The sequence below is a fragment of the Ascaphus truei genome, chromosome 19 (genome assembly GCF_040206685.1).
Source record: "Ascaphus truei isolate aAscTru1 chromosome 19, aAscTru1.hap1, whole genome shotgun sequence".
Classification (NCBI taxonomy): domain Eukaryota; kingdom Metazoa; phylum Chordata; class Amphibia; order Anura; family Ascaphidae; genus Ascaphus; species Ascaphus truei.
In genome coordinates this window covers 33835732-33860368 of record NC_134501.1, presented here as the reverse complement: position 1 = coordinate 33860368, position 24637 = coordinate 33835732, and the positions used below count along the sequence as shown (strand labels likewise).

Below are 24637 nucleotides of genomic sequence, written 5' to 3'. Positions count from 1 at the left end.
TCTGAGCCGAGAGAGAGAGAGGAGGGAGAGAAGAGAGAGAGCGAGCGGAGAGCGAGGAGAGAGGGTGAGGAGAGAGAGGGAGAAGAGGAGAGAGCGAGAAGAGAGCGAGAGAAGAGAGAGCGAGCGGAAAGCAAGGCGAGAGAGGGAGAAGAGGAGAGAGTGAGAGGAAGAGGAGAGAGCGAGAGAGGAAGAGAGAGCGAGAGAGAGGAGGAGAGCGAGAGAGCAAGAGAAGGGGAGAGAGAAAGAGGGAGAGAACGAGAGGAGGAGAAGAGCGAGGAGAGCAAGAGAGGAGGAGGAGAGCGCGAGAGAGGAGGAGAGCGCGAGAGAGGATAAGGAGAGCGCGAGAAAGGAGGAGGAGAGCGCGCGAGAGGAGGAGAGCGCGCGAGAGAGGAGGAGAGCGCGAGAAAGGATGAGAGCGCGAGAGGAGGATGAGAGCGCGAGAGGAGGAGGAGAGCGTGCGAGAGAGGAGGAGAGCGTGCGAGAGAGGAGGAGAGCACGAGAGAGGAGAGCGGAAGAGAGAGGAGGAGAGCGCGAGAGAGAAGGAGGAGAGCGCGAGAGAGGAGGAGGAGAGCATGAGAGAGGAGGAGGAGAGCGCGCGAGAGGAAAGCGCTAGAGGAGGAAAGCGCGAGAGGAGAGCGCGCGAGAGAGGAAGAGGAGAGCGTGAGAAAGGAGGAGAGCGCGCGAGAGGAGGAGAGCGCGCGAGAGGAGAGTGCGAGAGAGGAGGAGAGCGCGCGAGAGAGGAGGAGAGCGCGAGAAAGGATGAGAGCGCGAGAAAGGATGAGAGCGCGAGAGAGGAGGAGAGCGTGCGAGAGAGGAGGAGAGCGTGCGAGAGAGGAGGAGGAGGAGAGCGCGAGAGAGGAGGAGGAGAGCGCGAGAGAGGAGAAGGAGAGCGGAAGAGAGAGGAGGAAAGCGTGAGAGGAAAGCGCGAAAGAGGAGAGCGCGAGAGAAAGGAGGAGATCGCAAGAGAGCGAGGAGAGCGCAAGAGAGCGAGGAGAGCACCAGAGAGCGAGAGAGAGCAAGGAGGAGAGCGAGAGAGCAAGGAGGAGAGAGCTGAGCGTGAGAGAGTAAGGAGGAGAGAGCTGAGCGTGAGAGAGCAAGGAGGAGAGCGAGAGAGGAGAGAGCAGAGCGAGAGAGGAGGAGAGCGTGGAGTCGATCTCTTCTCCAGCACAGGGAAGGCAGCGTCACTGCATTTTGAAGCCGTAAAGCTCCTGATCTTCCCCATCTCCAAATACCGCTCAACTCCCTCTGTATAACAATAAGAGATACAGATCTACTGTACAACCTGCAAGCCCCAGGGCGGCCCGGGCAAGACTTGTTTTACCACGGCAAAGCTCTTTTGCTGCAACTTTTACACCCCCACACCCCCTTGTTTTTTTAAATTCTGAGCTGTATTATGGAGATATCAGATGCAGAACATTTGCCTGGGAACTTAAAATGGCCGCTAACTGCCATGGTAACAGCCAATCACAGTGACACAACAAACAGGTGAACACACTGCAAGAAAAATGAAATGCAGGAAACGGATCAGCACTGCCACTTAACGGCTTCAGGTTGGCGTCTTTGGGGCGACTGCTGCTTTAATATTTAAACATGGACGCCCTACGTGCGGGCGATGATTACATGTCCAGCGCAGCCGTTTTAGGATGGACGCCAGAAAAATAGGATGACCCGTTACTCCTGTCTTTCTACGTAAACCAGACATGTAGTCGGGCTTTGACGCCGTGTTCACAGAAGCTGCAACACACGCGCAGTGAAATAACCCGGGATAGACAGACATGGCCGGTCTCGCTCTGTGAGAACATGTGCGCTGAAGTGAACATAAATATAGACTATTGTCCCCAAACTTTGATGGGTCGGTCGTGACGTTTGTAGCAACTTGCCGGCAACCCCGTCACTCCTTAACCCCGTCGCTGCCGAGGAGCCAGCAACTCATTGCTTTGCAGTGAAGGGGTTAAAAACCACACACTCTATATTACCCACTTTGTTGATAGAGGGGCCTTTTGGGCTCAATGGGGTTAATTGCCACTGGTCCCTTAAATGAGCCCACGGAGAAAAAGGATCCGGATAAAGCCAAACGAGAACCGTATCATACTGTCCAAAAATTGGATTTTGTAGGACGCTTCAGGTGAGTGGTTACCATTAAGAAATTCTCTCGAGGGTTACCCGTTGGCAGATAATGAGCTCGGTTTTTATCTCTGTCCCCCCTTAAAGCAGCCGTCCCCGAAGATAGGAGCTCCACCCCCTCCCCCCCCGGATCTGGGACATATAAATGTACAGCTGCAGGGGACCCCTCTGGTTCCAGGGAGATTTAATGGAAAAAGTAGCCCTATATTCTTCCACTCCCCCTGGGTCACTCGGGCCAACAGATAGTACTGGTGGCTTCCCACAAGCACGAGTGATGCGGGAAAGCGAGGCCGCCATTTTGTTTTCCCTGGAGGGGGCTTCCTATCCTGGCCACAGAAGAAAAAGAAGCAGCTGGATGTGCTGTTCTAAAGGGATTTCTCAGCAGCTTTCAGAACGCGTCGGGTACCTACCTACCCAGGGCTGTGCAGCTCCAGTCCTCAAGGGCCACCAACAGGTCATGGTTCCAGGATATCCCTGCTTCAGCACAGGTGGCTCAATCAAAGACTGAGCCACTGATTGAGCCACCTGAAGCAGGGATATCCTTAAAACCTGACCTTTTGGTGGGCACTGAGGACTGGAGCTGCCCCCCCAGTACTTGCCCATTAAGCTCTCCTTGCTAAGCAGGTGTTACTGCTGTCCTGAATATATATATATTATATATATATATATATATACACTATATCCAATCCCCTTTAAAGGTCTCTGCGAAATTGCACAACATCATTTATTTACATGAAGCCCCCCCCCCCGACAGCCAAAACTTGACCCCCCCTGTTACAGCTGCTGACCTCTCACCTTACGGTATTTAACATTAAAAAAAAAAAAAGACTTCAAAAATAAAATAGCACGCCTGCTCCCCCGAACCTCAGGGGTTGGACCCCAGAAAAGGTGCCACAGCCAACGCTACTGTGGGGCATGTTGAACAAAGCCACAAGTGTCATAGAACACAGGCATGCGAAGCGCGTCGTCGTGATGTCAAAGTGACGAGGTCACCAGTGTTAGAACTGAAGCCAACAGCAAGTCATCTATCGGTGGATTTTCTGAGTGGATGGGCGCGATATCATTCTACGCAGAAAACCCATTGATTGCATATTGCTTTACCCTATAAGACGACGAGAATATTGGTTGTACTTTGTAACACTTCTGGGCCACGTACAGTGAATGCCACTGATGTAGGATCGGTCAGCGCCCTCTGTCCCCTTTAGCTTCATTACACGTTGCCTCTGCCCGAGGTAGGTCCTTCGAATGCCATCATCTGGTTTGGTAAAGGTCTCCTGCAGATAAGGCGGGCTCCATAATCACCGGGCCCTCTGTAGGTACGGAAAGTAATAATACTGTCATGGGAGTCCCCGGACTGCTCGAGACATCACAATGTCCCCCCCCCCAGCGCGTGGCGTGTGCCGATGACGAAGAGTTGCGGTGCTACGGCGTCTCCGGTGAAGAGCAGCAGCCGGCGGTTATTCAGAACGCCGTGCTCGCCATGGCGCCCGGAGCGAAGATCCGAGGCAGGCTCCCCGGGGCTTCTTCTAAGTGCCGGCATGCAACTTTACCGTCCTCCCCTGCAACAAGGCGACAGTGTACAACTCGTCACGATACAGCAGGGATATATACAGTTATACGGCCAATGTTAGGTGCTATATCTTACATCTCGCTTCTGTACAGGTTTACAAACACTCACACGCATACCAAACCAAGCAAACCAGCATTCATCGGCACCAACGCAGCAATCCGAATCCCCCCTTTTTTTCAATAGGTAAAGCATGTTACAATGTATTATTCTACATTCTTCCCCGAGCTGGCAAGCGTTTGGTGTTCCTGTTATAAATCTGTCACAATCCTGATTGTGTGCCTAACATAATGGCCGTCTTTCAGTTTTAAGCTATCCTTCAGTCAGTATAACTCAGCAGCTATAATGTATTCTTATATTACTAAGGTAACATTATCTATTGTTACAGTTTGCAGCTCAAACTGCTGGGAATATTGGCAACAAATTATCCCAAACAGGAAAGTGTTGCAAAGATCTTGCACTGCTGGGGAGGTGTGCTAAACCTGCTATAGAAATCAACGGATGCTTAGAATATTAAAACGGCATTAAGAGTTAAATAATAAAACAATAAAAAAAAAACAGACTATTATCTAATACTGCAGAACTGATTTATTTAAATTAAATCCCCCCGAGAAGATTTCACATTTTTCTGCTTTAACAAGTCGTTGTACTATGCAGGATATAAAACATATTCTACATTTTACCTTAGAATAAAGCCATTTTGTCAAAGAAAGATTTATACTTAGAAAGCAGAAGGTGAGGGGGGGAGGAGCAGGTGTCCTTAAATAAATACATTTGTCTTTAAATATAAACTGGAACCATTAGTCTATCAATACAAAAAGTGGCGCTAGAACGAGGTTGTAGATTAGGAAACAGTCGATCACATGGACTGCTGATCCTGGGGTATGTTAGATCAGATATCTTCGAAAGGAAGGGTTTGTAGGGATCTGCGGAATAGGTTACAGCAGCCAGGGTGAGAGAGAAATATTCCATTTACTGGCGTAAAAAACAAACAAAAAAACAAAATGATAGATCTTCTCTAATAGGGAGAAGGAGCGGCTCAGTGAGTAAAGACACTGACTCGCACTGAGTGTGAAGCAGGGGAGCCTGGGAGAAGGAGCGGCTCAGTGAGTAAAGACACTGACTCGCACTGAGTGTGAAGCAGGGGAGCCTGGGAGAAGGAGCGGCTCAGTGAGTAAAGACACTGACTGGCACTGAGTGTGAAGCAGGGGAACCTGGGAGAAGGAGCGGCTCAGTGAGTAAAGACACTGACTGGCACTGAGTGTGAAGCAGGGGAACCTGGGAGAAGGAGCGGCTCAGTGAGTAAAGACACTGACTGGCACTGAGTGTGAAGCAGGGGAACCTGGGAGAAGGAGCGGCTCAGTGAGTAAAGACACTGACTGGCACTGAGTGTGAAGCAGGGGAACCTGGGAGAAGGAGCGGCTCAGTGAGTAAAGACACTGACTGGCACTGAGTGTGAAGCAGGGGAACCTGGGAGAAGGAGCGGCTCAGTGAGTAAAGACACTGACTGGCACTGAGTGTGAAGCAGGGGAACCTGGGAGAAGGAGCGGCTCAGTGAGTAAAGACACTGACTCGCACTGAGTGTGAAGCAGGGGAACTTGGGAGAAGGAGCGGCTCAGTGAGTAAAGACACTGATTGGCACTGAGTGTGAAGCAGGGGAACCTGGGAGAAGGAGCGGCTCAGTGAGTAAAGACACTGATTGGCACTGAGTGTGAAGCAGGGGAACCTGGGAGAAGGAGCGGCTCAGTGAGTAAAGACACTGACTCGCACTGAGTGTGAAGCAGGGGAACCTGGGAGAAGGAGTGGCTCAGTGAGTAAAGACACTGCCGGGCACTGAGTATGAAGCAGGGGAACCTGGGAGAAGGAGCGGCTCAGTGAGTAAAGACACTGACTGGCACTGAGTGTGAAGCAGGGGAACCTGGGAGAAGGAGCGGCTCAGTGAGTAAAGACACTGACTGGCACTGAGTGTGAAGCAGGGGAACCTGAGAGAAGGAGCGGCTCAGTGAGTAAAGACACTGACTGGCACTGAGTGTGAAGCAGGGGAACCTGGTTCAATTCCTTGTGAGCTTGGTCAAGTCATTTTATCTCCCTGTGCCTCAGGCACCAAAAACATAGATTGTAAGCTCCACGGGGCAGGGACCTGTGTCTGCAAAATGTCTCTGTAAAGCGCCACGTAAAACTAGCAGCGCTATACAAGAACAAGCTATTATTATTATTAATAAACTAGTTTAGCAAATGTCGCACGTGGGCTGTACGAATGGAAGTATCCCTGGGCACTACAGCCAGACCAGTTATATGGGGAATATCCATTTGTATTTATTTACATGGTGCGTTTAGCGCTTTACAATTATCATCAAAACAGCAGTATACTCTAAACCAGGGGTACCCAACCCCAGTCCTCAAGAGCTACCAAGAGGTGAGGTTTTCAGGATATCCCTGCTTCAGCACAGGTGGCTCAGTCGAAGTTTAGTATGGTAGTGTAGCCATTACCAGTGTACTACGCAAACGAAGGCGGAGATTTGACATCGCAATTTGTTGTGTACTAGACAAGAACTTTAAGCAACTGAGTCACAGTGTCACAGCCATTCAATCCAAGCGGCCCAACAACGCATGTGGCCGAACACATGGTAACTGAATATCCCACTCGCGTTTCGCCATCTTGAATCCTTGGCAAACTCACCAAAGAGCATGAGGCTGTGTTTGGCAGCTTCTCGAACACCTTCCTTGTCAGTTTGGCACAAATAAACCAGCTGGTCAATGCTCTCGCTGGCCTGCAGTCAAAGATAGGGGAGAAAGAAATGATTTGACCGAGTTTCACATATATAATACGGCTGTTCTGGGATCGCAGTTAAAACAGGTATTCCCATTCCTTAATATTCCCAGAACAAAAATTGGTGTAAGGTCATATACCAAAAAAATAGCACTGCTCCGATTCATGTTATGAAGATACGGTGACCACCGTGCGTGAGAAACGGCTGAGTCTATATCCGTGTGGTTCACATACATGTGTCAGGGAATGTGGCGTGTTTGGATCACGCCGTCATATCTATACGTTAGCGGTGTGTAGGGAGGAGGTCTCTTACCTTTACACACCCCAGCGCCGTGCAGCCCGCAACCCGGGTTTGTACATCTTCATCTTCCAGCTGTTCCAAGAAACACACCAGAGCCTGCAAAGACCAAGGGAAAGACCAGCGTATAACACACGCAACTCCCACTTCAATGAACTAAAAATATATATATATATTTATTACGCGGGCCAAGAAATGCCCACACACACTGGTAAGGATCTCTCGGCAGAGAGGCGGGTGGTGCACGGTAGAGTGGGGTAATAATAGATCACTAGGTAAGATCTTTAGGTGATCAAAGTACCAGTACGACACAGGGGTAAAGCAAAAAAGGATTTAATGATCTATCAGGTGAACATTGGATCATTAATCCCTTTTTTGCATTACTCTCCGTGTTGTGCTAATGCGGGGGTGCGCAAACTTCCTGCGCCCCCCCCGCCTGCTCTCCCCCTGTGTCGTCGTCCCCCCCCCTGCAGCGTCAAATGAAATGAATCTCAACCACCCCAGTGTACATCTGCGTTGCCTCAAAGGCGGACAGCCTGACGCGGCTCCCCGAGAGCTGCTCCCCTCTGCACAGGACCAGCGAAGGGCAGCCGTAGGGTGTGAGCCGTTTGCTGCCGTTCGGCTGATGTTAAAGCTGCTCTATTTCAAATCTGAAACTCACCCTTTATCCCGTTCCCAATTTTCCAACTCTATCTGTCCATGAAATGTCCGTGAAGTGACGGTATAACCCTGTCCTTTTAATGTAACCATGTATTGTTATAACTCTGTGCCCAGTCACACTGGGAAACGAGAGGTAAAACTCACTGTATTACTTCCTGGGAAAACATTTTTATAAATAAATAAATAATTGTGACGTTCCGTGACCCACAGCGTCATTTGATGCCGCGTCTCTATGGCAACGGGTGTCAAATGACGCCGTGGGGTCACGTCACATGGCGTCATTTGACACCGCGTTGCCATGGAGATGAGTGGACACGGAAGCTGGGTAAGTGAGCCGCGCCCCCCCAAAAATGTCTTGGGGCGTGTCCCCCAGTTTGTGCACCACTGTGCTAATGTGTGTGTGTGTGTCTGTGTGTGATTATAGAAACGTGGATTCAATAAAAATGGTGAAAGCTCAGACAAGATCTGAGTGCCTCCTCCTTTGTTACTATTATATATGTAGCGGTATCTGTACCGTGATAGCAGAGCTTAATAATCAAAAACGTTCCGTGGCTAACAAAATGAATTTAATTGTAACATCCTTCGAAGAAGAGATCAGTGTATCTCGAAAGCTCGCACAAATAAAAGCATTTCGTTAGCCACAGAACGGTATCGTCTAATCATTTCTGATTATATTATATACATATATATTATATACGTACACACATTATCTTCTCCCGAGGAAGCTGTAACATAACAGTGAAACGCGTAGGGCAAGTGCGGCCGGCCGGACTGTATACCAGGTAGCACAGGATTCCTGCCAGCAGCATAAGGAGACCTTCTGAGCCGCGACCGAAGAGCTACACTGGCGACACACTTTATTCGAGCTCGGCTAGTCCCACGAATTCGGGTATACCCGGGTGTATTGAGGTTTGTGACTGTTTTCTGCCCGAGTGCATTGAGGTATTTTCCAGGCAGGGATTGAAGCATTTTATTCCCGCTGGCTGCAATACTGCACAGTATATATATATATACTGCATTACAATTCATGAATTTATGCCATCTGGTAGACACGCGAAGCATTGCAGCCTATTAAATCCTAATCATTATCATTTAACAGATCAGCCGCCCGTCAGCCAGGCATGAACCCAGGCTGGGAAGGCAAATGCAACGGGGCTTGTCAGAGGTGAGGAGCGGCGCATTCCAGGTATCTGCCAGGTACATACCGGGTATTTGCTCGAATAAAGTGTGTCAGTGCAGTATGGACGTTCGTAGTGGAAGCGCCAAACAGAGCACCGGAAGAACACCGACACCGCAGCTATATCTGAAGGAGGTTCGGGGCGACCCATGTGTCCTAAGGAAATGTATTCTCTTACGTGTCTAATATAAAGGACCTTTCCCAAACAAAGGATAAGGTTGCGTCATCCATCTGCGAGAAGGGTTTAATCTACCGTAATCATGAGCCTGAGATTTCTCACGCTTAAAATCTGCGTGGGACACACATATATACAGAGGCACACACACGGAAAAAACCCCGGCACCTGTCAGTCACCACTGCAACCGGCAACAGCAAGCCTGATCCTGCTTTACTAGCGTGACATCAAAGCAGCCTCGTCAGTAAGCCGAATCGGGCGCGCTGTGACCCGCCGCGGCTGTGACAGAGCCATTAGCGCTGCGCCGGTTAATGTGGTAATAAAGTAGCAGTAACAATTTGTATTGAATCCATGTTTCTGTACGCACCGTGAGGCGCGAATGTACATGTTCCAGAACTTTCCAACAAGATCAGTGCAGAATAATGCTGTTCCTGGTCAGAAACCGCTAAATGTGCCGCACCTCCTAGGATCCGCGTTTACTAATGGCCTCGCCGCTTAAGGATTTACGCCTGGGTGAGCTATACCTATTAACCCGCGTCTGACACCCATTTCTAATGTGAAAACCCCTTTTTCCCCCTCTCTCTCTCTTAAACAGGATGGATCCAATTACATACTCACCGGTGAAGTTACCGGAATGGCTGATATGGATTTAAATAGCCTCCAACAGGAAGCCACAGCCCGAACTGCTGCAGCTTCCTACGGAGGTGAAACAGGAAGCCACAGCCCGAACTGCTGCAGCTTCCTACGGAGGTGAAACAGGAAGCCACAGCCCGAACTGCTGCAGCTTCCTACGGAGGTGAAACAGGAAGCCACAGCCCGAACTGCTGCAGCTTCCTACGGAGGTGAAACAGGAAGCCACAGCCCGAACTGCTGCAGCTTCCTACGGAGGTGAAACAGGAACTCAAGTGCAGACAGACACTTCAAAACATTGTGAATCAGGACGTGTGACGGTGAAACGCAGCGGGGGAAAGAACAGCCCGTGTAAAGAGCAGATTTCTGTGAGGGAATTATGTGAGCACAGAAATATGCCTGCAGAAGGAATATCCAACAAACAAAGGGGCTGCGCGGCTTTACGAGCGGAATGACCTGCGGTGGGGCTGACTCCATACATTTATGCATTTTGCGATCTTCGCTAAACCCAGATTTCAGGCTCTGGATGTAACTTGCAATACCGATGTCGCCCTCTAGGGGGCGTTAAAAAAAAACAAAGCGATTTTTTTTAAGCGGATTCCATGACGGAGCCACAAGAACAGCAGTTGTTGTAAAATAAAGAAATGCTAGCTTAAGGCTTATTTTATTTATTTATTACAACCCTATCGGACTGGCAGACCAAGATTAAAACCGCTTAGAATAAAGCCGTTTAGGTGCGGTTTGGACACGCGGTAACGGTTTACAGAATAGCAAAGCACGCCGATCCGATTTGGGCACACTGCTAGAATAGGCCCCACAATCTCACTCGCAATGTTAAAGCTGAAATCAGGTGAAATGAATGCAATAAATATTTATAATATATATTTCTGTTCTTTTTTAATGGCATTCCCCATTAGATTACGGAGGCGTAGACAATTGATTCAGCTGATCATTCATTACGCCCGATTTCATCTTTAACATTGTGAGTGAGATATATCCACCTACCCCATTTATAAGTTACGGTAATTCCTATGTTGCACTACACAGTATTTTTACATTTTTTAGATCCCATCTGAGCAATCCTGTTTGCGCGGTGAGAGCCGCCGGCAGCGTCCTATTGGCCTGCAATTTGGCAGCCATTTTGTTTCCCGGAATGGCGATTTGAACCTGGTAACGTCACCGCTAAGTATCTCGGGAGCTGAAAATCTCACAGTTCCTCTCCTGCTAAAAAATGGGGAGTTGATCAAAACGAGGAGGGGGATCAATGTTTTAAAGTTAGCACGGCGAGCGGCTACTTGGGAGAATTTGCACAGGCAGAGCCCCTCTCTCTCTCGCTCTTTATTGGCTCTCTGATAATGACAGTGTGAGTTAAGGGTAAAGAAAGCACTCCCCTATTCATAGTCCCCTAGGAAATTAATCTTCCCCCAACAAAGCAAAATGGATAAATCTTTGCTTTTATCACAGTTCCATTTTGTTTAGGGAAGCTGTATGAAAAGTGTCTCTCTCTCCGGATATGTGGGATTGCGAGCAGCTCTTTGTAAGTGGACACGCCCCAGCACGGAGTGACCGCTCCTCAGCACGGAGTGACCGCTCCCCAGCACGGAGTGACCGCTCCCCAGCACGGAGTGACCGCTCCCCAGCACGGAGTGACCGCTCCCCAGCACGGAGTGACCGCTCCCCAGCACAGAGTGACCGCTCCCCAGCACAGAGTGACCGCTCCCCAGCACGGAGTGACCGCTCCCCAGCACGGAGTGACCGCTGCTCACCCTCTCCCTGAATTTCTGATGCTCGGAGAAGCTCTTCAGAAGCGACGTCACCGCCCCGATGACGCGGCTGTTCCCGTTTGTGAGGAGCAAGCTCAGGGCTTTCAGGCCGTCCTTCTGCACGCTGCTCTCCGACACCCGCTTCAGCGCTTTCAGGACCACGTCCTGGTCATCGGCGTTTACGTTCAGCACGAACAGCACTAGGGAAGGAAGAGATTGGTAGTTAGTTATCGCAGCCGTCCCCGGCGCTGATCGCCATTTTGTTTCTGACTCAAGTCCTCCTCTTCTCGCCCTTTCCATCTTGGTTTTTATTGTTACAATGCGATGCTTTGTTCAGGAGATGGAAGCGTTTCAAATATTAAGTATCCGGGGGATAAAATGGAGGACAATGCGGTGTAAAGGTTACCATGGTAACCTCAAAAGCGGGAAATGGCGAAAATGTGTGTGGTTTTTTACACTAGGAACGCATTTTTAAAAAAAAATTAAAACAGGGCAGGACAAGCCCAGGGGACGAGATACTAACATTATAGGAGTTAAAACCGCACAGGCGCCTGGGGATTGCTGCTTTAAGAGGCCAGATATTTATATTGCGCTTGTCTGTACTTATCTATATGTCACTCTGCACCCCCATTGTACTGCACCGTGGAGTTTGTTGGCGCTTTACACTGATAATAATATTTTGGAAGCTACGCTTTTTATCCTTTGACCTCCCAATTTACCGTATTGCCAGTTATAAGGCGTTTAAAAAAATAAATAAAGTTACGTTGCCCACTTTGTGAGCCAATCAGATGTATGAGGTACGTGGGTAGAAAGGAGGAAGCTCCACTTTGGGCGCCCGAGGCAGCCATGTTTAGGGTTGCCAGACGTCCCGTATATATACACGGGATTGTTCCTTATTTGAATTGTCCCTGAAAGGTCTTTCGGGACGTACCACTGACTCGTATTTTGGGGGCAACAGGACAATTCGGGGACGAAGGTCGAACTGGCAGCAGTGGAAGGAGAAGGGTGACAGACGAGAGGAGAAGGTGGCTGGAGGAGGACCATGGCGACGGGAGCAGAGGGCAGTGGTGGAGTCCGCCCCCAGCGGTACGACCCGGAAGTTGTAATCGACTTCCGGATCATACCGCTGGGGCGGGCTTCACCACTGCCCCGCTGCCACCATGGTCCTCCTGGGCAGCCGCCTTCTGCTGCCGCTCCGCTGTCATCCTTCTCCTCCCGTCGATTGCCCGTCGTTCCGGAATTGTTTTCCACCAGAATGGAGCCTACAAGTGCGTGCTGTGCAATTTCAGTGAGCGGGGGGGGGGGGGGGGGGGGGGGACGACTGAGAGGTGAAGGGGAGGATGTGAGGAGTAAGAGAGGGGGGATGTGAGGAGTAAGAGAGGGAGGCTGTGAGGAGTAAGAGAGGAGGCTGTGAGGAATAAGAGAGGGAGGCTGTGAGGAGTAAGAGAGGGAGGCTGTGAGGGGTAAGAGAGGGAGGATGTGAGGAGTAAGAGGGGGGCTGTGAGGAGTAAGAGAGGGGGGCTGTGAGGAGTAAGAGAGGGGGGCTGTGAGGAGTAAGAGAGGGGGGCTGTGAGGAGTAAGAGAGGGGGGCTGTGAGGAGTAAGAGAGGGGGCTGTGAGGAGTAAGAGGGGGCGGTGAGGAGTAAGAGGGGGCGGTGAGGAGTAAGAGGGGGGGCTGTGAGGAGTAAGAGAGGGAGGCTGTGAGGAGTAAGAGAGGGAGGCTGTGAGGAGTAAGAGAGGGAGGCTGTGAGGAGTAAGAGGGAGGATGTGAGGAGTAAGAGAGGGAGGATGTGAGGAGTAAGAGAGGGAGGATGTGAGGAGTAAGAGTGGGGCGGTGAGGAGTAAAAGAGGGAGGATGTGAAGAGTAAGAGGGAGGATGCGAGGAGTAAGAGAGGGAGGATGCGAGGAGTAAGAGAGGGGGGATGCGAGGAGTAAGAGAGGGAGGATGTGAGGAGTAAGAGGGGGAGGCTGTGAGGAGTAAGAAAGGGGGGGCAGTGAGGAGTAAGAAAGGGGGGGCAGTGAGGAGTAAGAAAGGGGGGGCAGTGAGGAGTAAGAGAGGGGGGCGGTGAGAAGTAAGAGGGGGAGGATGTGAGGAGTAAGAGAGGGGGCGGTGAGGAGTAAGAAACGGGGGCGGTGAGGAGTAAGAAAGGGGGGCGGTGAGGAGTAAGAAAGGGGGGCGGTGAGGAGTAAGAGAGGGGGGCGGTGAGGAGTAAGAGAGGGGGGCGGTGAGGAGTAAGAGAGACGGGGCGGTGAGGAGTAAGAGGGGGGCGGTGAGGAGTAAGAGGGGGGCGGTGAGGAGTAAGAGAGGGGGGCGGTGAGGAGTAAGAGAGATGGGCCGTGAGGAATAAGAGGGGGGCGGTGAGGAGTAAAAAGGGGGTGGTGAGGAGTAAGAGAGGGGGGCGGTGAGGAGTAAGAGAGGGGGGCGGTGAGGAGTAAGAGAGACGGGGCCGTGAGGAGTAAGAGGGGGGCGGTGAGGAGTAAGAGGGGGGCGGTGAGGAGTAAGAGAGGGGGGCTGTGAGGAGTAAGAGAGGGGGGCTGTGAGGAGTAAGAGAGGGGGGCTGTGAGGAATAAGAGAGGGAGGATGTGAAGAGTAAGAGAGGGAGGATGTGAGGAGTAAGAGGGAGGATGTGAGGAGTAAGAGAGGGAGGATGTGAGGAGTAAGAGAGGGAAGCTGTGAGGAGTAAGAGAGGGAGGATGTGAGGAGTAAGAGAGGGAGGATGTGAGGAGTAAGAGGGAGGATGTGAGGAGTAAGAGAGGGAGGATGTGAGGAGTAAAAGAGGGAGGATGTGAGGAGTAAGAGAGGGAGGATGTGAGGAGTAAGAGGGAGGATGTGAGGAGTAAGAGGGAGGATGTGAGGAGTAAGAGAGGGAGGATGTGAGGAGTAAGAGAGGGGGGCGGTGAGGAGAGAGAGAGACACACAGAAAGAGAAAGACACACAGAGAGTGAGTGAGTGCTGTGTATAAACGTTTTTCTTTCCAGCTGCTTCTGGGTTGCCCTATAAATCGGGCGCACACGGTGGTTTTATTGGTTGACCTGGGAATCAGACAGCAGGAGTTCTCTGGGCTCCGTACCTTCCTTTGCCAGCTCCAGGATATAGGAGTCCAGCGTGGTGACAGCCAGAGGCTGGAAGTGACGCCAGTACTGAAAGATTGTCAGCTGTTCGCTGTATGCGGCCTGGGGTCGTCTGGGCAGCTTGCGGTCTAAAATATCCTCTGCCAACCTCACAAACACTACACAGCAACACAGAAACACAGCGCAGAATCACTTAGAGTGCAAGCTCTCCGGGCAGGGAGTTCCTTTCTATGGTGTGACTGTGTTTGTTGCACTTATTGTATTATAAGTCCCTGTACTGTCTCAGTAATGCGCGGATTACACTGTGGGCGCTATATACAGATATACATACATAGGGAGTTTCATCCGGATACTGCGATGTACAACGACACGGAGACACATATATTGATTACAACGCAATGGGACGTTTGGTCGCAGCCGACCCACCGCGACCAATTCCCCTCCGGCGTTTAGCCGCAGGGGGGCCCTCCACCGCCGGCTGCTTCAGGAGAAGGTAAGTTTTAGGGTAGAGGGTTCATTTTAGGAGTTTTAGCGCTTAGGGTAATGGGTTTTAGGGTTAAGGTTGTTAGGGCAGGGGGGTCAGCGTTAGGGCAGGGGGGTCAGCGTTAGGGCAGGGGGGTCAGCGTTAGGGCAGGGGGGGCAGTGTTAGGGCAGGGGGGGCAGCGTTAGGGCAGGGGGGGCAGTGTTAGGGCAGGGGGGGCAGTGTTAGGGCAGGGGGGGCAGTGTTAGGGCAGGGGGGGCAGTGTTAGGGCAGGGGGGCAGTGTTAGGGCAGGGGGGCAGTGTTAGGGCAGGGGGGGCAGTGTAAGGTTGGGGGGGCAGTGTTAATGCAGGGGGGGCAGTGTTAGGGCAGGGGGGCAGTGTAAGGTTGGGGGGCAGTGTTAGGGCAGGGGGGGCAGTGTTAGGGCAGGGGGGGCAGTGTTAGGGCAGGGGGGGGCAGTGTTAGGGCAGGGGGGGGCAGTGTTAGGGCAGGGGGGCAGTGTAAGGTTGGGGGGCAGTGTTAGGGCAGGGGGGGCAGTGTTAGGGCAGGGGGGGCAGTGTTAGGGCAGGGGGGTCAGTGTTAGGGCAGGGGGGTCAGTGTTAGGGCAGGGGGTCAGTGTTAGGGCAGGGGGTCAGTGTTAGGGCAGGGGGTCAGTGTTAGGGCAGGGGGGTCAGTGTTAGGGCAGGGGGGTCAGTGTTAGGGCAGGGGGGTCAGTGTTAGGGCAGGGGGTCAGTGTTAGGGCAGGGGGTCAGTGTTAGGGCAGGGGGTCAGTGTTAGGGCAGGGGGTCAGTGTTAGGGCAGGGGGTCAGTGTTAGGGCAGGGGGTCAGTGTTAGGGCAGGGGGTCAGTGTTAGGGCAGGGGGTCAGTGTTAGGGCAGGGGGTCAGTGTTAGGGCAGGGGGTCAGTGTTAGGGCAGGGGGTCAGTGTTAGGGCAGGGGGTCAGTGTTAGGGCAGGGGGTCAGTGTTAGGGCAGGGGGTCACTGTTAGGGCAGGGGGTCAGTGTTAGGGCAGGGGGTCAGTGTTAGGGCAGGGGGTCAGTGTTAGGGCAGGGGGTCAGTGTTAGGGCAGGGGGTCAGTGTTAGGGCAGGGGGTCAGTGTTAGGGCAGGGGGTCAGTGTTAGGGCAGGGGGTCAGTGTTAGGGCAGGGGGTCAGTGTTAGGGCAGGGGGTCAGTGTTAGGGCAGGGGGTCAGTGTTAGGGCAGGGGGTCAGTGTTAGGGCAGGGGGTCAGTGTTAGGGCAGGGGGTCAGTGTTAGGGGTTGGGGTCAGTGTTAGGGATAGGGGGTTAGATTTAGGGATAGGGGGTTAGATTTAGGGATAGGGGGTTTGATTTAGGGGTAGGGGGTTAGATTTAGGGGTAGAGGGTTAGATTTAGGGGTAGGGGGTTAGATTTAGGGGTAGGGGGTTAGATTTAGGGATAGGGGTTAGATTTAGGGGTAAGGGGTTAGATTTAGGGGTAGGGGTTAGATTTAGGGGTAGGGGGTTAGATTTAGGGGTAGGGGGTCAGTTTTAGGGGTAGAAGTTAGGTTTAGGGATAGGGGGTTAGATTTAGGGATACGGGGTTAGTTATAGGAGTTTCAGAGGTTAGGGTAAGGGGTTTTAGGGTAGGGAGGTTGCGTTAGTATCAGGGGTTAACATTAGGGGGTTTAGTGTAAGGGGTAAGGTTAGTGGCTTACCTTAGCGGTGAAGCGGCTGGCTGTCCCGGCGACATGGACAGATGAGTAGGGGCTAAACGCCAGAGGTCATTGGGTCACGGCGAAACAGCCGCAACCAAACGTCCCAGACTGTGATCACAATGTTTAGTGTCTGTCTGTGCACGTCCGTCCTCCCTTACATGCAATATACAGAACCCTGTACCCCGCTGTGGCATATGTTGGTGCTGTACCAATAAACGATGATAATAATGTATACATGGGTAAGGCCGCGATTACACTAGCGGCGAGCGCGCGACCGCGTGACGTCACACGAGTGAAACATGCCCAGCAGGCATCGCGAGGCGACAGGGAGGCGTGGCGGAGGCGTGACCGTGACGTCACATGAGCAGGTTCACCCTCATTGGCTGAACCGCTCACGCGACGCGGCCGTCGCGCTCCAAAAACTGTTTCTTGTATTTTCTGTCGCTCCGTAGCGCTTGAGCGCGCACTATGTGTGCCTTCATTGGAATACATTCGTTTGTTTCCGGCAGCGCGCGGCACAGCACACATGCGCGCCGCCAGTATAATTGCGGCCTTTTTGTATTGTTATATCACATTCTAACAAGCCTGTCGTTTTCCTTTCTAAGACTCAAACCACATGAGCCCCGGTAACCGAGTGCGTGAAGGATCTCGGTGCCCAGGAGAGAGACCTACCCGAATCTGCCAGGCCCTGCTGGGTATTGACTTGCTCAGAGTAACGTGAACTCAAGGCTTGTAGGAACGTCTCCACCGAGCTCACGTAGACATTCGGGGGCTGAGCGCACTCATTCCAGAAGGACAGGACCCCTTCCTTAGAGGTGGAAAACTGCACCACTGAACAACAAGAACACAGCATGAGCTAGCACACGCTGGACTGGTGATGCGGTGGGTGTCTATACATATATACACATCATTATATATTACAGTATATACTCTCACACATTTATAAATGCAACTGTTTGTATATCCGTATTTCGATAGTGTGTATACACAGAGTTTAGATTTTATACACATACTTAGAGATCATTGTTACATATGTTCAGAGATATATATATATATAAAACTCTCCTTTTCAAGGAAGCCTACTCGCCATAACTCCAACAACCAACATCCAACCCTATTGGGACCCGCTGTGCGGCTGGACCAATCTCCACCCTATGCGACACCCCCCACCCCCCAAACCTTAATGGGATCAGCGGTCAGATTGGGCCATACTCTAACCTGAGCCACACTCACAATGAGCCTGACCTTCTTGTTTCAACAATCTTTCAGTCTAGTTCAATACTAGACATCTGGCAACTCTACTGCATATGCACAACAATATAACCTGCTGTACTGTATTTAACACAGGCCCTGACCTCCTGCATTGATCCCCGATGAGCTGACTCTTCAGGTACACAGGCCCTGACCTCCTGCATTCCTCCCCGATGAGCCGACTCTTCAGGTACAGACGCCCTGACCTCCTGCATTGATCCCCGATGAGCCGACTCTTCAGGTACACAGGCCCTGACCTCCTGCATTGATCCCCGATGAGCTGACTTCAGGTACACAGGCCCTGACCTCCTGCATTGATCCCCGATGAGCCGACTCTTCAGGTACACAGGCTCTGACCTCCTGCATTGATCCCCGATGAGCTGACTTCAGGTACACACGCCCTGACCTCCTGCATTGATCCCCGATGAGCTGACTTCAGGTACACAGGCCCTGACCTCCTGCATTCATCCCCGATGAGCTGACTTCAGGTACACACGCCCTGACCTCCTGCATTGATCCCCGATGAGCTGACTCTTCAGGTACATACGCCCTGACCTCCTGCATTGATCCCCGATGAGCTGACTTCAGGTACACACGCCCTGACCTCCTGCATTCATCCCCGATGAGCCGACTCTTCAGGTACACACGCCCTGACCTCCTGCATTGATCCCCAATGAGCTGACTCTTCAGGTACACAGGCTCTGACCTCCTGCATTGATCCCCAATGAGCCGACTCTTCAGGTACACACGCCCTGACCTCCTGCATTGATCCCGATGAGCTGACTCTTCAGGTACACACGCCCTGACCTCCTGCATTGATCCCCGATGAGCCAACTCTTCAGGTACACACGCCCTGACCTCTTGCATTGATCCCCGATGAGCCGACTCTTCAGATACACACGCCCTGACCTCCTGCATTGATCCCCAATGAGCCGACTCTTCAGGTACACACGCCCTGACCTCCTGCATTGATCCCGATGAGCTGACTCTTCAGGTACACACGCCCTGACCTCCTGCATTGATCCCCGATGAGCCAACTCTTCAGGTACACACGCCCTGACCTCTTGCATTGATCCCCGATGAGCCGACTCTTCAGATACACACGCCCTGACCTCCTGCATTGATCCCGATGAGCTGACTCTTCAGGTACACAGGCCCTGACCTCCTGCATTGATCCCTGATGAGCCGACTCTTCAGGTACACACGCCCTGACCTCCTGCATTCATCCCCGATGAGCTGACTCTTCAGGTACACACGCCCTGACCTCCTGCATTGATCCCCGATGAGCTGACTCTTCAGGTACACACGCCCTGACCTCCTGCATTCATCCCCGATGAGCTGACTCTTCAGGTACACAGGCCCTGACCTCCTGCATTGATCCCGATGAGCCGACTCTTCAGGTACACAGGCCCTGACCTCCTGCATTGATCCCGATGAGCCGACTCTTCAGGTACACACGCCCTGACCTCCTGCATTGATCCCCGATGAGCTGACTCTTCAGGTACACACGCCCTGACCTCCTGCATTCATCCCCGATGAGCTGACTCTTCAGGTACACAGGCCCTGACCTCCTGCATTCATCCCCGATGAGCTGACTCTTCAGATACACAGGCCCTGACCTCCTGCATTGATCCCGATGAGCTGACTCTTCAGGTACACACGCCCTGACCTCCTGCATTGATCCCCGATGAGCCGACTCTTCAGGTACACACGCCCTGACCTCCTGCATTGATCCCCAATGAGCTGACTCTTCAGGTACACAGGCCCTGACCTCCTGCATTGATCCCCAATGAGCTGACTCTTCAGGTACACACGCCCTGACCTCCTGCATTGATCCCGATGAGCCGACTCTTCAGGTACACACGCTCTGACCTCCTGCATTGATCCCGATGAGCTGACTCTTCAGGTACACAGGCCCTGACCTCCTGCATTGATCCCCGATGAGCCGACTCTTCAGGTACACACGCCCTGACCTCCTGCATTCATCCCCGATGAGCTGACTCTTCAGGTACACACGCTCTGACCTCCTGCATTGATCCCCGATGAGCTGACTCTTCAGGTACACACGCCCTGACCTCCTGCATTGATCCCGATGAGCCGACTCTTCAGGTACACACGCTCTGACCTCCTGCATTGATCCCCGATGAGCTGACTCTTCAGGTACACAGGCCCTGACCTCCTGCATTGATCCCCGATGAGCTCACTCTTCAGGTACACAGGCCCTGACCTCCTGCATTGATCCCCGATGAGCTGACTTCAGGTATACACGCCCTGACCTCCTGCATTCCTCCCCGATGAGCTGACTCTTCAGGTACACAGGCCCTGACCTCCTGCATTGATCCCCGATGAGCAGACTCTTCAGGTACACACGCCCTGACCTCCTGCATTGATCCCTGATGAGCCGACTCTTCAGGTACACACGCCCTGACCTCCTGCATTGATCCCCGATGAGCCGACTCTTCAGGTACACACGCCCTGACCTCCTGCATTGATCCCCGATGAGCCGACTCTTCAGGTACACAGGCCCTGACCTCCTGCATTGATCCCAGATGAGCTGACTTCATGTTAGTAGCACAGAGCTGCCCGGTTTCCCAAGTCTCTTACCTTCCTCGGCTGCGCTTGCTGCTCCCGATTTCTCCTCCGTCAGTCTGCAGATCATTTCGACCACCTGGGCTTCTCTCATCAGCTTATCGAGGGCATACATCTCTCGGCAACGAAGGGGCCCAAACGTGCCCAAGTACTGCAGGCAAAGGATAAAGACATGGTCCAGTGACTAACAGAACAGAAACGCCACCCGGCTCACTCAGTGGAAGAAGGCATTACAGAGGTCTATCTCTTCTTGGGTTGTTAGCGAGTGCAACGCATGGATTGTTCGGACCTGTGCTTGTGGAGTCTATTGACTGGTCTTGCCCAGGCCTGGAAGTACCCGAGAATAGAGGAAGCCCTCCCACCTGAGAATACCCAGCGGCACTTGGGTGAGGGAGATCAAGGGGGCATTTCATGTGTCACTGTAACACATTTTTGATATCCTTTTTTGACATTGTGGGCTTAAAAGATGGTGTGAATACCTCGTCTGCCTACCAAGACTAGCTCGATCATTCAGTGCACCAGCAATAAATGTTTGTGTTGCTGAAGATGTCGTAGAACCGACCCGGTTTGCTCCAACCAAGAAATCCTACAGAACATCCCATCACTCCTTTCTGCCCATACATGTGTGTATGAATATAATATGAACAAACATATATACAACACATATATATACTACATATATATATATATATATATATATATATAATCCAGGGTCTCTGAGCATATCCCCTCCTTCAAGCGTCTGTGTAAAAAGGAGACTTTTTGGTGTGTGTGAGATATATATATATCAGTCTTTTTGTCTGTGTGTGTGTGTGTGTGTGTGTGTGTGTGTGTGTGTGTGTATATATATATATAATCCAATGCACAGCCGGCACACCATATGCAAGTAAATACGTTTTGGTGCTTATCCCATAAAGCAATAACAGACCATACGATATCGGTTGCAACACGACATCAAGGGACAGCACGCAGGTAAGTAACTCATCAAGGGACAGCACGCAGGTAAGTAACTCATCAAGGGACAGCACGCAGGTAAGTAAATCATACATTTTCTATATTCTAATTGCACCACCCCAGGTCCCAGGATTATAGGTCCCAGGATTATATATATATATATATATATATATATATATATATATATATATATATATATATACACACACACATACACATACACACACATGTAATATATATATACACACATATATTACATTTGTGTGTATATATATGTGTGTGTGTATATGTGTATGTATATGTGTGTGTATATGTGTATGTATGTATATGTGTGTGTGTGTGTGTGTGTGTGTGTGTGTGTGTGTGTATGTATATGTGTATGTATATGTGTGTGTGTGTGTGTGTGTGTGTGTGTGTGTGTGTGTGTGTATATGTGTATGTATGTATATGTGTGTGTGTATGTGTGTATGTGTGTATGTATATGTGTGTATGTGTGTGTATGTATCTATGTATATACATACACACATATTTAGGCTTTGCAGACCACGGAAGTGCATGTATGTTTTATATGCACGATAGCGCTTCCCCATATTATACCTGTATTTGTATATATACAAACACGTTTTATGGACCATTAAGCGGAGCAGTGTTCGTTCCCTTTACAAGCGGCTCATTGAGAGCGGTTATACCCACACGCGCCACGTCCTGCGCATCCCTCTGTGCCCTCTGTGCCCTCTGTGCCCTCTGCTCCCATCACTCACCAGCAGCAGACGGTTACAGTTATGCAGATGTGAGACCAGCGCTCTGTCCAGATGTTCACTGCCAGTGCTCAGAGGGTCCAAGCTTCCTTCAGAGCCACTGCACACCCCGGCGTCCTCCCCGCCACCATCACACTGCGCAGCGGCTAGAGCAGCCAGCTGATCACTGCTCAGCCTCCTGAGACACAACAGGTGGGGTATATGGGGGGAATTCATCAAAGCAGAACAGCCAAACTAGTCATTAACAAGAATTACTATAATACTCTGACTATTAACGCTAATATAATCTCCTCACACGCACGGACGCACGCACACACAGACGCACGCACGCACAGACGCACGCACACACAGACGCACGCACGCACAGACGCACGCACACACACACACACAGATGCACACACGCACGCACACACAGATGCACACATGCACAGACGCACGCACAGACGCACGCACAGACGCACGCACACACAGATGCACACATGCACAGACGCACGCACAGACGCACACACGCACAGGCGCACGCACACACAGATGCACACACGTACACACGCACAGACGCATGCACGCACAGACACACGCACACACACAGACGCACGCACACACACACGCACGCACAGACACACGCACACACAGACACACACAGACACACGCACACACAGACACACGCACACAGACACGCACACGCACACAGACGCACGCACACAGACGCACGCACACAGACGCACGCACACAGACGCACGCACACACAGACGCACGCACACACAGACGCACGCACACAGATGCACGCACACACAGACGCACGCACAGACGCACGCACGCAGACGCACGCACACACAGACACACGCACACACAGACACACGCACACACAGACACACGCACACACAGACACACGCACACACAGACACACGCACACACGCAGACACACGCACACACAGACACACGCACACACAGACACACGCACACACAGACACACGCACACACAGACACGCACACAGACACACGCACACAGACACACGCACACAGACACACGCACACACAGACACACAGACGCCATTTCTGATCACATACAGGTGCTAGATGATTTGTGTGAAGGATAAAGAGGAAATGCTAATAAATTAAATATCTATAAATATATATATATATATTTTTTTATGATACAATGTTGAGCTCAGTAGCACTCATTTTGACAAATATATATTCATGATGTGGTGGGTGCAGGAGTTTGAGCTACCTGGGAATGTGTGTGTTAATCAATTTCTGACTGGTAACAGTTAAATGGAGGTAGGTGGCGCCTCCCCCCAGAGCTCACCCCTCCCCCCAGAGCTCACCCCTCCCCACCTTTTTAACTTGGGAGGTTCTGGCATTTGCTGAATGGACAGGACTCACTGCAGCTGCTTCCCCTCATACAGAGGTAACAGGAAGGGTTCACAGCTTTAGTGTTAGGACCTGCATTTTTGGTTATACCTTGACGTTGGTATGCAGGCTTACGACGCTTTGGCCAAAGGGTTTAACTAAAAAACCAAGTTATTACTATTATTATTCAAGTATTTAAACTTTATACTCATTACCATATATGTTTTGTCAATTTGATGTAGCATTGGGCTCCCGTCTTTTAAAATGTCGAGCTGACCAGATGAGACTGTATCAGTAAACGATCACCTTTTTGTCTAAGTCAGGGGCCGCCAACACCAGTCCTCAAAGCCAGGTATTAGGGATATCCCTGCTTCAGCACAGGTGGCTCAATGTGACCGAGCCACTGATTGAGCCACCTGTGCTGTAGCAGGGATATTCTTAAAACATGACCTGTTGGTGGCTCGTGAGGACTGGAGTTGGCCATCCTTGGTCTAAGCCAAGAGACGTTAAAAATGTCTGAGGAGAAGCTGTGGACTCACCTCTCGTTCCGGTCCCCCTCCTCTTCGGAGCACTCGGAGTCCTCCATGTCAGATGTGGTGTTGAGGAAGTCGAAGCTTTCCAGAGCATTTTCCACCGCCAGGCTGATGCTGGACGCTCGGCTCCGGAACGCTCCCTGCCTCTGCTGCCAGCGCCAAAAGAACATCTTCAATGCACTTCTCAAAGTAGGCAACGCATGGAACAAGCGGCCCATGGGCTGAGGGCATGGCATAGTGCGAGGGCGGCCAACTCAGTCCTCAAGGGCCACAAACAGGTCAGGGTTTCAGGATATCCAGAATGACTGAGCCACCTGTGCTGAAGCAGGGATATCCTGAAAACCTGACCTGTTGGTGGCCCTTGAGGACTGGAGTTGGCCACCCCTGGCATATAGCATAGTGGTTAAAGTGTTGATCTAGGATACACAAGCTTGCAGATTTCATTTCAGTCTCGGTCCCTTACACGGACGGTGTGATACTTGGGGAAGGTTACAATCTCCCTGTGCCTCGTCCTATCTACCAGTAATTATTTAATTTCTCCCCCGGGATATATAAATATGGGATTCCACCTATGAGGTGGCTGCACAAATGCTTCTGAAATAGGACAGTAGCGTACTCTGGAATTGGAACATATTAGTATTATATCTGAAGAATTTCCCTTTAGCCATAACAGAACCTACTACTGTTGCCCATACACAGAGGACGTCACAAAAATAACGCCCAAAAGGGTAACTCACGATACCAGAGACAATGCAGATACAGGCAGTGTGTCGTTACGGGTCACATGAAAGTATCCCTTTTGCTAGTATGTGC

At 51.3% G+C, this 24637-nt stretch overlaps 1 protein-coding gene across 1 annotated transcript in view; it reads right to left on the bottom strand.

The window, feature by feature from the left end:
* Window positions 1–1176: 1176 nt before the first annotated feature.
* Window positions 1177–24637, bottom strand: part of RIPOR1 (RHO family interacting cell polarization regulator 1) — a 114414-nt gene continuing 90953 nt past the window's right edge. Inside the window, 9 exon segments of the mRNA XM_075577107.1 lie at window positions 1177–3683; window positions 6372–6462; window positions 6775–6858; window positions 11168–11364; window positions 14235–14393; window positions 17059–17217; window positions 20242–20377; window positions 21942–22116; window positions 23831–23973. Of these exon segments, the coding sequence (XP_075433222.1) occupies window positions 3586–3683; window positions 6372–6462; window positions 6775–6858; window positions 11168–11364; window positions 14235–14393; window positions 17059–17217; window positions 20242–20377; window positions 21942–22116; window positions 23831–23973 (1242 nt within the window). The 3' untranslated portion in view covers window positions 1177–3585.